Raw genomic sequence first — 18312 nt, forward strand, 5'->3', positions numbered from 1 at the left:
TTAACGAACGCTCCTGGAAGCGTTACTGACCCTTCGCCTGGACCCAGAATGAGAAACTGCTGGGACCGGCTCCCTTGGCACCCGGGACAACCTTGCACTTGCTTCACTGGAAAGCCTATAATCATTTTCCCTGGAAGAACGAGAGGCTGTGCCAGTTCGCCTGCACTTTGTTACAGCTGAAAATGATAAGATGCTTCCAAAGCGTTACATTACAATAGCTGTGCCTTCAGTTTATGGATTTATCTTCCTTTGCCCTAGATAAAACTCCATTCCTTGGACAAATTAAGTCTGCTTGTCACTCAACACTCTACCTAATGGTCTCAGCTGTGTGTTTCTGCAGTTATTGAAGCTGGGGCATTCCACAGATAGTTCTCATTGATTTGAGAAGTGAGCCAGAAATCCAGTTGTATTTTATCCAGAACGAGAACAGGGCAAGTTAATGATGTAATTAGAATTATCAGGACCCTTAAATCTTAAAGGACAGGTTTGAATGCAGGATGATAACATTTTTAAAGGGGTACACAACACAACTTGGCTATTTATAAACAGCAATTGCATTGTGAAGTGAGGGACTAAACCTTCTCTAGTTTAGGGAGGCTGACTACTGACATTGGGTTAGCGTACGGACCTCTAATGTTGTGTTAGCAGGACCACCATATGCTTTTCAGAAGGCAACACCCACTACCTAAATCTGTATGTCCACATGAATCCGTGGGATTTTGAACTGCAGAGGCAACTCAAGATATGGGTGACATCATTCTAGTAAGTTATACAAAAAGCTCAGTTGTTTCTGATGGACACAGCTTGAAGAAGGAGGCACAGCGATCCCTGAGCACCTGGAAGGGGTTGAGGCATGTCTGCAGGCTGTGGTGACCGCCAAGCGACTTCATTGCGTAGCTTGCTTTCCTGTGCAGGATGAAGCCAAGACCCTACCTCTCCTGGCAACAAGAAGATCGTTATACTCAGGTGAGCATAAAGCCTGTAAACTGGGTTAGTCACTGGCCTAACTTGATTTCTTCATTTTGATATCCAGTGATGGCTGAGCCCACTGGGACTCATACAAAGCCTGCTGAAGGCATGGAAATATTCTCCATTATTTCCATAAGCTTTCAATACAGTCTAACACACAAACCATAAAGGCTCTCTAGATGAAAGGTGCTTTATAAGTGGCAAGTATGACTCTTGCATGGTACTGTTAACTCTAAACAGGACAGGCAAATAACAAATATGCAACCAGTAGAACCTGGCTTAAAGAAAACTGTCTATAAAGTAAGCAGTGTAGCTGTAGGCCTCTGATATGCCAGATCAGCAATGAGAGAGGAGAAACCATCTTCTCGGCCAGGAGCCTCTCCTCAGGTCAGGAGCGTGGCTGAGGACAGAAGAGGAGAAACAATAGCTGGAGACCACAGGTATAGTTTTTGGGAAAGGTTGAAGGAGAAAAATCTCAGCCTCGGCTTTTCAATTTTCCTCTCAATAAAGCATACATAGGAATACAAGGAAACACAGAACCGGCTAATTCCATGCTGGCAAAGATGAATCTGCTTTACAGAATTGTCCTTAAAAAATTGAACGGCTCAAAACCGACCACAGGAAGTAACTGGTACAAGATATCCCTGAACCCCAAACTCAAATGTTTATGTTTAAATAAAGACCTTTACATCAGACTTAGGGAACAAAATACAAGATAAATTGTTCTGCACCCTATTTTTTCTTCACCAAGACTTCAGGTCATTAGGCAACTCCTTAGCTGTCTCAGGTAAGAAAAAGTATCTTCTGGAGGTAGGTAATTTTCTAATTTTGCACTAAGAGATTTTTTTGCATTTTAACACATCTGGACATGCTGACCTCAACTCCCTTGTGAGAGCGTCAGACGGAATACAGAAGTTAAAGCTACTGATCTAATCCAATGCGTTTTTGCTTGTTGGGAACTTTTTTCAAAAGGAGAGAAAGAAACTATGACTTCTTTGAGGTGAAAAAAATGAGTGAGCAAAAAATACGCCTATCCTATCTTTAACTTGGAATACTTTGTCTTTCGTATCATTTTGACTCTCTGCCCAGAAACTCTAACATAAGCCTCTTGACTGCAAAAGTCACAAGAGACTGCAGAAGGCTGTAGAAGAAGGAAAGATGTTTCCTCCTCCACTTTTGGGTCATAGTCTAACTGAGTAAACTCAGCCCCTTAAAGTTTTATTAAGTTTAAATAAGGATTTATACGTTTGGAAAAATGGTGCTTGGAAACAAAATTTAAGAAAAAGAGAGAGAGAAAGGAATGAGGAATGTAATATAACCACAGGAAAGCAGAGGTGTTTCCCCCTTTCACTGTTCTTAATTAAAATAAAATAAAAAAAACCCCCACCACTGAAACTGAGAAGGATTTGTTTAGTCCTCCACTGTCATCAGTGCTGATGGCTCTGGGACAGGAAAATGTCAGGGATGTGGGACCTGCTCACACCCCTCCACTTTGGGCACCTTACCCTGGCTAAGCCAGGCTTCCCAACCCCAAAGCAGGCAGCATCTCCGTGGGCTGGCCCCGTCCCCAGGTGCCGAAGGAGCTGTCCTCTGACCTGGTGCCCAAGCTCCTGCTTCCGTCTAGGAAATAACTTTCCCTGCACTTTTCCTTCCAGCACTGCCCCTTCCGTGCACCCCCTTGGCACAGACTCGGTCCCAGAAGGACTCTGCCCTCTCCTCCCAAACACCGCAGGAATCAACAAGTCTGGTGCTGAGAAACTGCACATTTCCCAAACTCCCTGGGGGAGGCTGAAGAGGCTCAAGAAAGTAATCCGTAACACCTCGAGTCAACTGTATTGGTATGTCCACTTCTGGTCCTTCTTTCCGCTCCAGGATGAGTTTTGCTCTAAAGGCCTCTCAGCATCTTGCAGATGGCTACTGAAGATGCTCCATCTCCCACGATTCACGCTAGAGGAATTTAGGAAGTTACTGCACCGAGATAAATACTCCCCACCAGCGCCATCCCTGCAGCGATGTTAGACTTTCTCGGCTACTTCCCAGTTCATTACAGTGACCTAAACCAATGGCTCTGCACTGAGGCAACTGATGGACAGGTTCACCTTTATTTTGCAGCTCCTGCTAACCTCCAAGGGACAAGCAGGCACTAGTAACCTTATAAACAGCCCCCAAATGAATCCTCAGAGAGTGAGAGTCACAGCCTTCTGCAGGCCGCCCTGGCCACACGGGACAGAGCTGAATTCCTGACCTCACCGTTCACACCGTCTTACAACTCAATTCCTGATCTTTTGTTCCTTTCTATGTGATATTTCAAAGTTGCGTTAATGGGACCAGCTCCAAGGACTTACCAGACCTCTGAAGAGCTGGGCCAGCAGTTAGATATCAAGGAAGAATGGGCACACCTTCTAAAAACACTGTGACACTCTTGTCTCCCAAGATTGGCACGGGTACCTACCCTGAAGTTTAAGTGATGATACATCTCACTTGGGATATTTATAGGTTTTCTGCACTTGTAGGCCAATCGTTTGTTGTCACCTGATGAGACCTGCAATACAGTCTCAGCACATGATAAATCTCTATGCTTACATTAAATGTCTCAAGAGAAAGATCCCATGGGGGATGCTTCATGTATAATATTTAAGCCAGCCTAATCTAATTTGGTGACCAAACGGCAAAGACTCTCTATGGCAGAGAGAGTCTATCATCCTTGCAAAAAACACACAGAATAAACTTTGGAATTACTACAACTAGCAAAAGTTGACCTGAATAGGGAGTTTATTTTAGGTTTTAATTTTCTATTTGGTTCTGCTTGCAATTAAAAATAAATGGTATAAAGCTGTTTTATAAAAACACTACCAAACAAAAAACCTCTTTACCCAAATTAAAAACAACAACCCATGAGAGGAAAATACTCCACAACATTTAGAGTTCTGCAGGGACTAGTATACATATAGGGATTTTAATTTTCCATGGCCTGTAAGTGTTATAATCTCTATCAACTGTGTGCACTCTGGGACCATGACTAACACCGGTGGTTGAACTCCGATTGCTTATTGGCTTCTTTCTTCTTTCTTTAACACCGTTTTTAAACTCACATTTGATCCAACAGTTTGCAGAAATAAAGAAGTTTTTACAGCAATCTGTTCCTCTCAAGTCTAACCCACAGGTCTGTTATAGGACATTGTGTCAACAAATCACAGATGTCTGCGAGTCAATGCAACCAGTGTGAACGGGCACAACTTGTCTCAGGGACAAAGGCTTTACTGATTACACTGATTGAGATTAAAAGATGACACAGAACATTCGGATGCCAGAACTGTCTTCATGGTTTTACCTACTAGTAGTCCTTTCTTTGCATCCATGGCACATATACCACCACACCTTGCAAGAGTTATTTCTCCAAAATCATTATGTGTTTATCTCATGTGCTGTGCCTTGACATTGCAGGAATAGTTACAACCATTGACTTCTCCAGGACCCTCTAAAGTCATGAGCTCTCTACCTTTTCCAACACACACGCCCCAACTTTAGAGATGTATTCCTATCTGAGTTGCTTTCTCCCTTTACTTTTCGGTGCAAGGCTGTCCAGAATGAACAGCTCTGGCAGCTTTGGTACTACACAGACTTCTGTTTCAGTACTGCCACATTAACCACCCCATTATATCCTGCTTAGTAGCACTAAAACAATGCTTCACTTTCTAGGACTGGATTAATTGGGACAGCAAAGGGGTTTTATCCCATTCATTACCATTAACCGCTCTTTCTACTATTTGAAAATAATAACCAGATTGGGAAAAGGAGACATGACCATTGTCCAGAATTTAAGGACCTCCGAATGTCCAAGCTGATGCCTTTCTGCTCCTGTCGAGAACATGCTAGTTCTGTGAGAGGTGACACGGAAAAGCAGCTCCAGCTGCTGCTGGGTGTCTTTTACATTTCTACCCGAAACTTCTCAGAGGGGCATACAAGACCTCTGGGAAAACACCCATGTTGTGGAGTGTGGCTGGGAGACTTTGTTACCTTACAGCCAGGCTGGGGCCCTCCTCGCTTTCCCAACTGTTCCTCTGAGAAACAAGTGACCCACAGAGCCCTGTGCAACTCAAGATAGCGACGGCAAGATAAGATGTCTCAGAGACCTCTGCCTCAGTCAACAGTCTGAGCTTACCCTATCTCAGTTCCCTCTTGAAGTCACATAGCTATCCTTGATTTGCATTTGCTAATGGTAAACCGCTATCATGATTTAAATGTTTCATTGGCAAAACATATATAATACTGTGGCTGCCAAAGTTTATATGGGTCCCCTCCAGTCACTGCACCTGAGACAGGAGCCTGGGAACATTTATCAAAAAAAGGAGAGGCAGGAGATGACATCTAAAGACCGAGTTTCCACAGAATTAATGGGAAAGGAGAAAGAGGAACCCACGTATTAAATGAGAATCTCAGAGTTTGCCACGAACTATCAAACTGGTCTGGAAAGCAGATTTTTGCTCCGTTGAGAGTTTTTAATAGCATTGGATAACAAAGATAAACAGAGACTGAAGGGCTGCCTGAGACACATACAAAATTATTGAATTATGACATGTTTGAGGAGTTATTTACTTTATAGAGTATTTACATAAGGTTCACTGCCTCTTCATATATAAGCTCAAATATTACAAAGATTTTTTTTCCCCCCTTAATGAGGAGACTACGTTCAACAGCCCCACAAACATCCATAATTAACTTTTTTTCAGGCACACTCCTAGGAGAGTTTTCCAGGCAGTCCCTTCCTTGTTCCAAGTGACAAGCAATACGACAAGAGGAAATGGCCTCAAGTTGCGCCAGGGGAGGTTTAGATTGGATATTAGGAAAAATTTCTTCACTGAAAGGGTTGTCAGGCATTGGAACAGGCTGCCCAGGAAAGTGGTTGAGTCACCGTCCCTGGAGGTATTTAAAAGACGTGTGGATGTGGCTCTTAGGGACATGGTTTAGTGGTGGACTTGGCAGTGCTAGGTTAACGGTTGGACTCAATGATCTTAAAGTTCTTTTCCAACTTAAACATGATTCCCCAGAGTGCAAGCAATACCAAGGAAACCCCACTCTCTCACCAGGCAAACAAGGCACGCGTGGAAAGAAAACACAGGGCATCAAAAGGAAGAGGGGAAAGAGGAGACAGAGTATAAAGTGATGACTGGGACATTGCTATTAAAACAGCTGATCTGTTCTCAAATAGCCGGCCCATCTGCAACACTTTTGCTTACCTGAGAAGTGTCATGGTTGAATATGACAGCATTCAGGTCTCCACAGTTATAATGCTTGATGAGATCTTCAGTGGTATATGGGGCCTGCAAACTACCTGCTCGGAGGCTTTCATGTTGGAGCAGAGTTTGGTTTAGAGCAAACAGCACCTGTAGAAACACAGACAAGAAAAACAGGGGAGATGTTAAAAGGTATTAGGAATCAGAGCAGCAAAGCCTCGAAGGCCAAACTTTGAAAAACTCTCCTGCACCTGAAGTCCATCGACCCATTCTGGCCCACAGTAGCAAGGGCTGGTCTTTAGGCATTCCCAATGGGGAGGGGAGTCAGATGCGAGGTTCCCTACTAGCAGCAGACCTTTTCATAAAACTCTTGATATTCCACATAAAGTATAACTTCACAACACATACATATTGCTCAGAGGTCACGGTCTGAGGACTTTTAGGCTACCTGTGCTGACTACTTGGCTACATGGAGACACTGGAATGAAAAAGCCCCTAAACTAGGAAACTTCTATTGCCTCTGAGTGTTTCCTGTCCGCTAGCTTAAATCCAAAGCCCAAACTTAGTTGGAAGGTTTGTGATAAAAATCAAAATCTTCTGAACTTCTGAAGTCACAGCGGTTGTATTGGGACTTCCTGCACACTTCTAGTAGCAGAAACTTTAGGAAATTCATTATTAGTCTCCCTCCTTTAGTCTTTCCCCCTTCACCCACCCTTTTGCAAAGCGAATAGAGATATTGAATTGTAACACTGTCCCAGCAGAGTAGGCGAGTGTCCCCATCCCAAACCTGAAAATACCAGAAAAGCAGAAGCACTCTTTACTACATAAATTTAGGCAACCAAGAAAATTACTGTCCTTAAAGATGATTTTTTTTCCTTGCATTACCAAAAAGGCTACTAAATTTCACATAAATTATCACAAATCTTTTTATATTTGTGATAGACTGTGGGAGTAATTTATACCAGTTACTGAACCACGAAGTCTGGGCTTTTTATGTTCAGCTTTCCAAGAACCTTCCAAAGAAGCTTGATAAAAAGTAGATTAATAAATCAGAGGAACAGCAGTTAAGACAGTTTGTCACAAATAAAGAAGCAAATGCACTTTTCCTAAAATAAAGTGATATGTAGTGACTGCAAATTCAGAGTTCTGAAAAATTATATTGATGTGTTATTTTTCATGAAAAGACTCCTGCATCCCTCAGCCCCACGTTTCACCACATTTTCGGTTTCTCTTATTTATAACAGCAGTGACCTATCCATCCTAAAGAATAACCATCACCTCAAAATCTGGGTAAAGTAACCCATGCTGAGCTCCAGCTGGCCCAGCTAGGCTGCAGTCTGCGACACATATTCTTACTTACCTTCTTAACTTTGAGCAACTGAACCCACTTTAAGGAGTGAACCCCAGAGGAGTTTAAAATTAACAATGTGCATATGCATTTGCAGGATGGAAGTTCTTATTAGTTTAGATTATGACTCCCATCGAAGTTTATCTGAAGGAAACAGTCAATTGGATTTACTCCTGCAAAACCTCAGGTATATAACAAATATGATCTGAGAGTTTTAAATAATAATAATAATAATAATAATGATAATAATAATATAATCATCATCATCATCTCCAGGGCATTAACAGCCTCTTAATACAAAACTATTACATGCTAACTAACATACACAAACTGGTTGAGGAAAAGCAAATGTTACTTTTTAATTTACTTTTTAAAAGTATAAAAATGGTCTTTCAACCAAACTTGTTACACCTCATTTTGGCAATCAGTTCCCCACTGAGATCCAAGCCTAAAAGATTTCCTTGCCCAGATCTAAGGGTCTCTTCAGGCTTTTCTACAAGGAGATCAATCTTTCCCAGGACCATAGCCTGAAGTTAAGCATCTTCCTTACTTAGTTTTTCTCTAATTTAAAAAATATGCAAAAAATACTGTTTGAAAAAGTTCTAACCTTTGAAAGGATCTAAGCTTTTTCTTTTTCCCCTAAGGGCTACAGCTCGAAGAGGAAATGGTTCATCCCAGGATTTCCTGGGGATTCTAAACATTTTGGCTAATAAATATAAAAGCTTAGAAAAACGTTGACATGAAAACTGAGAGCAGAGGTTTTCCCAAAATGCTTTTAGTAAAATCCTTCTAATTTTTGATTTTTTAAAAAATAGATGTTGCTGAATTTTTATATACAAAAGTATGTATACACACAGGCACATACATATACAAACCATCAACAGACAGTGTGTTTTATGATAAAATATTAAGGCGGCGATAAACAAATCCTTAGTTTACTCCCAATGCCTTTTTTGTTTGTTTGGGTTTGGTTTTTTTTTTGTTACTCTGACTTCCTGGGGAAACCAGTCCTGTGCATTAATGCTCTGGGTCTGTCTGTCTGTCTCCTCCTAATAAATTTGGAACCTATTAGCTGTCATTCAGTCACATTTGCAGAGGGTTAGAGGTCTTAAAGAAGATTGCCTATATGTTCCTTGAAAATAAATGCTGGGCTGCAGCAAAGCCCACAGTACGAGTTCACTTCTTGTAAGATGCCTAAGACTCCACATGAGAGAGGATGAGTTATTTGGAGTTTACAACAGCAGCTGGACCCCCATGCACCAGACCCCAGATTTCATTAGTGTCAGGACGTTCTTGTCCCTGCTCTCTGCCTCTGAGCAGCTTTGGGACCTAGCGGTGATGCTGGCCACCAGCTGAACTCCAGCACGCTGCCACCACTGCAGGGGAGCTCATTGCTGGGTTCAAACTACTGCCTGATAAGCAACTCAAGAGTAGGAGCGAAGTTAAAATTAGAAACTCAAACACTTGAATATGCTAAAGGAAAACTGTAACCACTTAAACAGGTTTCTAGAGAAGTCTTGCTTAATCAAGCCATAACCACCATGGGTTTTGGTCGGGCGGCTCAAAACAAACTTCATAGAAGCATAGAATCATCAAATGGTTTGGGTTGGAAGGGACCTTACAGATCACCTAGTTCCAACTCACCTGCCATAGGCAGGGACACCTTCCACTAGACCAGGTTGCTCAAAGCCCCATCCAACCTGGCCTAGAACACTTCCAGGGATGGGGCATCCACAGCTTCTCTGGGCAACCTGGTCCAGTGCCTCACCACCCTCACAGGGAAGAATTTCTTCCTTGTATCTAATCTAAATATACCCTCTTTCAGTTTAAAGCCATTACCCCTTGTCCTACACCTTGTACCTTTACGTGCCCTTGTAAAAAGGTCCTCTCCAGCCTTCTTGTAGGCCCCCTTAGGTACTGGAAACTTAAAGAGAAGTGGGGTCTTGTCACAGCCGCCTGCTTGTTGGCTGGATTTGTAGACCATTTACTTCAGAGTCAGGTTAAAGCCATCTTAAAACCTGAATTTATTTTTCCTTACTGTTCAGATAATGCCAGAAACCCCACACTGTTTCCTTTCCTTCTCTCTATCTTAGTATCAGTGACCCCACAACCTTCAGCCTAAACCTCTATCTGAGTTAAATCTCCCAGAGGTGCCTGAGATTACTGAACAACTGATGACTTCAAAATAAACACACTTAGAGTGACTGCCCATACACAGTCCCACCTAATAAATATAGCAGACAGTATTTGTTCTGGGAAGTGATGGGAAGTTATGATGTTGGCTCCAGGAAAGTGCATTTTTATTCACACAATTTATGGTCCTCACGCTGGCGTGCTTTGAAAGCCATTTTGCTGTCTCTGACCCCCATTTGTGACCGATCAACCATGGACAACAGAAAGGGGTTTTCACCATGCTGGGAGGAAGCCTTTTTATCTGAGCGGTGACATTCTCCTACGCAAAGCAGCAGCCCACTACACAGATTTTATCTGGGTGTTTGGAGACACCAGGTAAGCCCTTAGGGCAGACCTATGGGTCCTCTTTTACTGCCTAAGAGAGCGGGTACCACCAATCCTACACAGTGCCAGGAACCACCGGTCCAGACTTTTTAGGAGCTCTTTTGCACAGACTATGGCCATATCAAGGATAAGGGAGCTGGAGCAGTCATTTCTGCCACAGGAAGGTCAGAGTTGATGCAGCAGAGCTGGGGCAGGGAAGAGCTCTTGCATCACTGGGGACTTCAACTGAGGGATCCCCAGCAGGGGGGAGGTCTGCAGGAACCCCAAGTTTCATTTCTTGGTGAAAAAGACCAGGCTGTTTCTTATGTTCGTGCCAACTGTTCTCACCATCACCCAACAGTATCTGTGCTGCTGCCTCGCTTTAACCTTTGCTCTTTTGCCTCTACGATCCTGGGCACTTCAGTTGCAACCAAATCTGCAGAGACCAGCCTTTGCCACTCGTGCAAGCTCACTGCAGCCCTCGATTAGAGGCCAGACAAGTCCAGTGAAGACCACAGCTAACAGCTTTACTGATTACCTTGACACTGACACAGTATTTCCCCCCTACATGCCTCTGGATTACAGAGCCAGGAGTCACACGTGAATGGAATGCATGGGTTACAAAAGTCTACCTCACATATAAATCAACTTGAATGTTTAAGGCATTTAACTTTCAACTTCAAAAAGATGAAACATTAGAAAACCTCCAAACCCCTCATATAAAGCAAGCAGACACAAATGCATTGGGTCTCAAGGTCTCGAGGCTGGCATCGCATAAAAGTGTTGGTATCAGCAGCTGTGCAAGTTGTCTTGGGACAGTTTGAACTCCATTTTGCAAGCCCATGGGAGAGCTGGAGGTTTGATTTTATGTGAGATTTTAATGAGATTTAGGTTTTAGGCAAGTAAACCCAATCCACAGAAACAGATCTAAAAAAGCATTGCCACCTTTTCAAATAGGGAGGGGAAGTGAATAGACATGTACTTAGACTGGGCTTAGGAACACCTGAGCCTTTCCACCAGAAATTGTGTTCATTGTATTTGGCTTTGGGAGCAAAGCTAGATAAAAATCCCACTTGTTCCAAGGTACTCTCACAAACATTCACCTATTGTGTTTTACTGTGCCACAAGTCTGTAACTTCAGACTGGATGTTTGAAGGCTCCTGAAGGCCAGCAACATGTTAGTGCTGTATGTGATAGCTAAAGAGGAGAAATCACGGCCTTGTGCAGGACAGATTTCTCCTTATCCATCTTACGGGCATTTGTCCCTAGCTGAAGAGAATAAAAAAAGCCCAGAAAACGAAAACCAAGTTAACCCCCATCAAATACAGCATCATGCCTGGTTTATGTCAGCTGCTTGTAAGGTCTTCTGGTCACAAGGTCCTGAATGGCAGGAAAGAAGAAATAAGATGCTTACTTTTCTAAGACGCTATTCAGTACACGGATTCTTTGCCACGATCATCACGGAACATCAGCTCAAGGATGCAGAGTTACCTCTATCCTTTCAGCTCTACATTTTTAATACTTTTGCATAGATGAGTGAGTTGACTTTGGTTCATTATCCTGAATGTTCACATGCTTTGTCAGAAATCAATTTCTGACAAACTCTGACGGCAGCTCAACTCTGTGCCTATCAGCTTGTCTAGAAGGCAATACTATGGTTTTCTAACCAAGGGGAAAGGTTGCCAGGTCCACCTCTTCGGTTCATCTGACTAAGGTCCCAAATGGTGCCACAATGGAAGAACAGCTTCGACGGGGCATCTAAGAGGCTACTGTAAAATAACACAAGGAAACCTTATTACCAGATAAAATACTTGAGCAGTCCCAAACCTTCTTATGAAATATATTGCTAATAAAATAGACAACAAATTCAGGAATTACAACAGAAGAAACAAGTTTTGTATTAAGCTGAAGACAAATGGACCTGTGTTCTTCTGGTGTGTTTGCTATACAGGTGACTTGAGAATGAAAGGCAACTCTGAGAGAACTCTCAGGCCAAACTTTGGCGCTCAGATAAATTTCACTCTTACGTGATGGGGGAGAAATGACTTTCCAGTCCTAAACTTATGAAGGCTGAACTACAAACATTGCATTCACAGGACTCCAGTAGCTGGAGTAACAGGATGACCCCTGCATAGAACCATGATTAATAACAATACCACAAAAACAAGTACTTAAATTTCATACTACGATGTCAGCTTTTGAGCAGGCAACTATTGTTTTCCTTTGCTCTCTCTTTTGGACACATGCCACCATAATGCAAATACTAAATAAGCACTACTGGAAACGTTTGAGTGACTAGGTCCTGTCAGTGCCCAAATCCCAATTCTGGAAAAGAAATGTCCATTCTCCTGCTTGGTTCAAAACAAACTGCAACATAAATATTGAGAAATATCGTTCTTCAGAGGTTCTTCTTTTGTTGTTACCCTTCTCTGTATTCAAATAGAAAATCAAATATACAGTTTCATGTCAAAATAGTGACCTGGGGGGAAAAAAAGAAAAGAAAAGAAAGAAAAAACCCAAGTCCCTGATTTTCCAGATTAATGAAAAGCAATAAAAGTGTTTGCCCAAATCTGTTCAGTTCCATTGGTTTCCAGAAGACGGGCTTCCCCTTTCCTTGAATCTCTTGTGCTGTTGCTAGGAATTAGTGAGCTGTGAAACTCACCTAATGAGGTCAGCATCAGGAAATAGCTCCAAAAAGACAGGTCCCAAGGGATCTACTAAAGGACTCCCCCAGTGTCCAAACGAAATCCTGGATGCATCGGCACATTGTACAGCCAGGGCTGTGGGAGGAACGCGCCCGACTTTGTTGTTGTTGTTCCTATAAAGGGACAGCTAAGGAAAGTGAAACTATTAACTCATCCACTGGAATTTCTGCTCACAAACCGTGCCCCCTGTTAAAGCTCCTCATAAAAGCCTTTCGGCTAGTTGGTTCCATATGTTCCCCAAACCCGCAGTTATTGCTTCTGAAAGGCAGGAGTAGTTAACAGTCTGCGGCTTGGCACTGACCAGAGAGACCTAAGGACCTCGCTTTTTCCCCCTCCCTTTCAAACTGCCAATTAACCAGTTTAATAAAACAGTTTGAATCTGACCGAGGCGCTTGGAGAAACCCCTAACCACCACCTATCCTACCGGCTCAGCCACAACAGTGACACGCAGGCACGGCCTGCTGCAGAGCAGTCACGCTACTAATGTGCAGCCTCAGGACTAAGACTGGTTTTCTTGATGCTGAGAAAGCTGCAGGGAGATCAGGGCTCCAGCCTTCAGCCCTGCACACCCAAAGCTCCTGCTGAAGTTGACTTCCAACAGCTTGACTTCAGCGCCCTGACTCCTTTTTATGCAAAGTTCCCATGATGAACTTGCCCCTGCAAAAGTAATTTTTTAATTTTCTCTGTGCTTTGACTGAATCAAGGCATTCAAACCCAGAAAATTTCTAGACAGAAAACACTGCAATGTGGATGAGACCCCCATTCCCTCAGCCCCAAGACTGCCTTCTCAAGCCAGAGAAGGACTCTCCTGGTCGATAGCAGCTCTCACGCATTCCCTGGGCAGACCCTACTATACTGTTGCTTCTGCAAAAAGTTCCTGGCTTCAGCGGGGCTAGGGCAGGGAGATTGTTAACTCAGAGCCTGGAGAGCAGTTGTTTGGGGGTTTGGTGGGTTACCTGATACAACAGGTGAGCTAGCTATAGTTTGTGCTCTTAGATACAAGTCTTCCCTTCCACAAGGTCATTAAGACAACAAACAAAGACCATGGAGTTCATTTGTGTCTTGACAGCACTTTAGAAACACTGTAGCATTCCCAATACATATACTATAAATACCACACTCACCTTAAATAGGTCAAACCACCCCAAAACAAGGTCTTAAATATGTAAACTGAAGTCAGCAGCAGCTGTACCACAGGCACTATTGGCAGAAGGATAAGATCTGAAACCTTTTCTAAACGTAGTGACTGTGTTACTGTCTAAAGGTACTTAGAGCCCAGATTAATTTAGAAGAAAGGGAGGGGGAAAAAAGAGCTTTGATATGGAATTTCCATCTTTTCCCTGTTTGTCCCCCCACCACACCACAGCAGAAGGATGTTTTAGTTTCAATGCCCTCACCACATCATCAGCATGTCTCTTTTGCCAATAACTCAGCTTGATGTCCAACCAGTAATGGTGTAAGCAAGCAGTAACTCTGTAGGATAACTCTCTGTTTTGGTCAATGCCCAAATTCAAGCTTAGGCAAATAAATTAAGAAATAACAGGAGGCAGGATTTGCAACTTAATCAAAACTGAAACACTGGAAGGGATAGAATTACCTCTGTTAAATTTGCAGCCTAAATGTATGACTTCTGTGGATTTTGTATGTGGGATTTACTCGCATCCAGTATGCTTGCATAGGTCTAGTTTCTCAGTTGTACTGAGTTCAGTAGATTAATTTTGATGACTAAACCTACCTAAAAGGCTAAATATTTGCACCAAAAGAGTTACACTCCGAGCAGTCTGATTCTGCAAGTGCTTTTCTGGTTAAAGTGCAACAAGTTCCAGTAATCAACACCTTGCCCAGCAGTGACGGCTTGCAGGTCCAAGTGCCACTGTTTGACTTCTGGACTGCAGTCTTAGATCTTGTCAACAAAAAGGTAAACAGACAGTAAAATCAGTTCGTACCTCTGGCACAAGACCACGCTCTTGAAGGGAGACAATTTTTTTTTTCTTGTTTATAGCTGAACCAAGAGTGGTTCAGAAGAAAATGCCTTCTCCCTGGAACTCACCTCAGCTATTCAGTTATGTGACTTAGAGGTCTGTTAACCTGCTAGACAACAAAACACTGCATATGAAATGCCTACCAGTAACCTAAAAATCCCATATTAATCAAGTCAGACCTGATGGTGCAAATTGTTTCCTTCTGCTTCTTTCTTTACACCCCTCATGTTAATCTGTGGCAGAGGAATAACAGTTCTTCCAGGGCTGAGTAGCCGGCAACTGGGTTTCATTTTAAGCAGACTCATAAAAGATATCAGAAAGACCATTACAGGGACAAAAGGCTGGAGTGCTCAACTGCCATGAATGGACCAAACTCCACGAAGAGAAAGGAGACGGACTGTGTGATACGGGATGATGGCTGTCTAAAGTACCACCTCCAGAGCACGTGAAACCCATAGGCGTAGAGGAAGGCAGCGACATTTCTCACCCAGACAAAGCAGGCAGTGGTCCAGCAAGACAAACTGGACGTAGCCCTGCTATTTGGTGATGCCCTGGGCTTGGCTACAAGCCCGGCTCCCGCAGGCCCCTTGGTGTCCCCCCCGTTCCTTCGTGTGCCACCACCCCAGCAAGCCTGGCTTGGCCTCTTGCTCCACTCAGTTATTCCCGTCCTGTGGGTATCTCACCACTTACTAGTCAATAGCAAAACCCTATATTCAGAAACCCAAATGCTCTCTCAATGGCAGGGAAATCCCCCCATGTAACGCAAGAGTTTTACACGCACCAGAAGTTTGTGAGAAGGTTTGTGGAGAAGAGCAGCGCTCCAGGAGAGGTGCTGTGAGGGCTATAGCACGTTGCTCCGAAGGTGTCACTGAAACAAGAACAGTCACCCCAGATAAGTCCAACACCCCCCAAAAGTGTCTGGTAACAGATACTTTGGGAAAGAATGTAACAAATGAGGTGAGCAGAGGGCGAGCTTTTCTCAGACAACACTTCCCATCTTTTGGAAATCTGCCAGTTGGGAAGCTTGTGGTTGAAAATACCTCTTCTCCTATCACTCCTTCCCACCCACCTCCCGGCTCCCCATGCCTTTACCTCAAAATTATCACCGTGCTTGGTTTCACCACTGTATTTAAGAACAGCCAGCTGCCTGATCTATGCACAGAGGAGGTCACAGCCTGCTACTTTGCTCAGCAATTGCATTCCCAAAAATGATGCCTGGCAGGATGCCCGAAGGGCAGTGCCCACGATCGCTTTCCTCCACCTTAAATGGGCACATTGTCCCTCCTTTTGGGATCATCACCTTCAAAGGGGGCACGTGAAATCCTTCCCAAGAACCTGAAACCACGTTTGCGCTCTTGACTCGCAAGTAAAATTGTTACCAGGCCCATCTGGGGTTTCGATTCTACTTTTTTGTCTCCACCGTAACAGGAGGAATGTGGGAACATGCCCCGAGCAGAGCGTACCAGTTGGCCCCAGTGACGAGTGAGCTGCAAAGAAAGGGGCACCCTCACGGAAAAAGGCAAAGCTCTGGGAGGGTTTGGGGAACTCCCGGTTTTAGGCACCCAGCCTGAGACAGTTTTTTAAAAAGCCTGGTTTCATGATATGCTAAGCATCCACCCATTGAAAAATGCAACCTGTCCTGGGTGTATTTAATTCGGGGTTTTAGTCATATTACTGCTTAATTTTGAACTGTTTCTTTTTAATTACCAGCTGAAGCTACACAGTAAAATGGACTAGCCCCACAGGCATGTTTTTCTTTCTATTATATTACAGTGAGGCAGCAGATTAACTCCTTCAGCCATCCCAGCTTAACACCTTGCGATGCCAGCACAGCCCCTTCCTTTCCAGACTGCTGCTCCTGCAGCAAGAACGGCTGAAGGGGACATGAAGATATATGTCCTGAATTTCCAACTCCCAGCCCTGGGTATCAGCAGAAACAGGTGCCAATTTCAACACACGTCAGCATGCTGGAGCATAAATCACAGCCCATCGGGAAGGGGAGCACTTTCCAGCAAGCCAGATGGAGCTACAACCTCTGGCCAAGGACAAACACTTTGGGGCAACAACTGTCTCAGTTTTCTAGTCTCCATGTGAGCACGACCGAGTTGGCAGCTGTAGAAAAGGGAACGTTTCCTAAACCTGAAGGTGACTGTGTCCTCATGAGGTCAGCAGGGAAAAAAAAAAAAAAAAAGAAAAAAAAGTCAAGATTTGGAACAGCATGAGAATAGGAAACCTTCAAGAGGAAGCAGGGCGCTGAACTCATCAGGGATAAGAGCTTGGGGTTGTTTTTGTTTGTTTGTTTGTTTTTTTTAGCTTAGCATTATCTCGAGTTTGAATTAATGTTATTATGCAAGATGTTCTTGCCATTGGGGGAAATGGTGAACAAGCATGGGGTACCCCATGTCTGTTAACAGAGGGCTTAATCTTGCAGCCTACTCACTTCGGGTCTTCCTCACCTAGAGGAAAACCCACATCATGAATCGGGACAGCTGATGGGATCCCACCTGTGCCAGCTGCTATGGGGCACAGCAATCCCTGGGTAGCCTCACCAGGGTAATCCCTCTTTCCTGCTAGAAATTCACAGTTATATGCTCATGATCAGCTTCAGGGTTGCAATGCAGACCTTGTAAAGCATGTAATTTGGGGAGCACTGGCAGCACCTCCAGCCCTCCGTGCTTTGATGTAGCAGCTCTGGGAGAGGGAGCCTGCACATGGGGTGCGTAGTGCACTGCCCATCACACCGGAGCCCGAGCAAAAGGCTCATTTCCTTAAAAGTATCAGAGGAAAGAGCCCAGAACAAACAGCGTGATTTTTGTGAATAAAGATGTTGTATTGGCCCAAGTGTCCCTGGGCCTGAAAGGAAGGGTTCACCCTGATCCTCCCGCTGATGGCGAAAGGGTTTTTGGGTGCAGAAGCAGCGTGTGAGTGAACAGTCCATACCCCGGGCCACCTCCTCCTCCAGAAAAAAGCCAGCGCAATTAGGCAGTGACATTACAGCCCTGGGTAACAACAGATGGCCACAAAAATCCTACAGACAACTGCTTGGAGGCGTATTTTATCAAAGCCTGGGAAAGGGCACCAAAGGTGATCAATCATAATTCACCGGGAAGACAAGCAGGCGCTTTGCAGGAGTGTTAAGGCTAGAGCTACACCACTGTGCTCCTCAAAGGCAGCCTGCCACTGAAAATGACCCTTTAAAATGCTCTCACCAATCCATACACTGCGACCGATACACGGATTTTAACACAGAGCTGCAACCCTCTCTGCAAGCCGTCTGGCCAGCCTGCGCTGCACTGGAGGAGCAGCAACCACCGACCTCATCCCCAGGTCGTCTGTTGAAGGGGACGGATAGGAAAAGCTACAGACGCAGCCAGGAATTTAACAAGAAAGAAATGCAGCACCTCCTGCTTCAGCTGCCTTTGAGGGAGACACAGCAAAGGGCAAATGTAAAGGCAGAGATGCCCAAGACAAAAAAAAAATGTCACTTTGGAGCTCAGGGCACATGCGCAAGAGGAGGCGGCATCAGATCCATACGCTGCTGCCCTTATGGCCTGGGGAGTGCTGTATACTCCTCATAT

The 18312-nt window shown here is 44.1% G+C and overlaps 1 protein-coding gene across 1 annotated transcript in view; it reads right to left on the minus strand.

Moving 5' to 3' along the window:
• The window catches only part of TRABD2B (TraB domain containing 2B), a 299654-nt gene that overhangs the window by 131696 nt on the left and 149646 nt on the right, over positions 1 to 18312 (minus strand). Inside the window, exon 3 of the mRNA XM_052802030.1 lies at positions 6207 to 6353. Coding sequence (XP_052657990.1) covers positions 6207 to 6353 — 147 coding nt within the window. The remainder of the gene's footprint in view (positions 1 to 6206; positions 6354 to 18312) is intronic.

The sequence above is a fragment of the Harpia harpyja genome, chromosome 11 (assembly GCF_026419915.1).
Source record: "Harpia harpyja isolate bHarHar1 chromosome 11, bHarHar1 primary haplotype, whole genome shotgun sequence".
In the NCBI taxonomy this organism is placed as follows: domain Eukaryota; kingdom Metazoa; phylum Chordata; class Aves; order Accipitriformes; family Accipitridae; genus Harpia; species Harpia harpyja.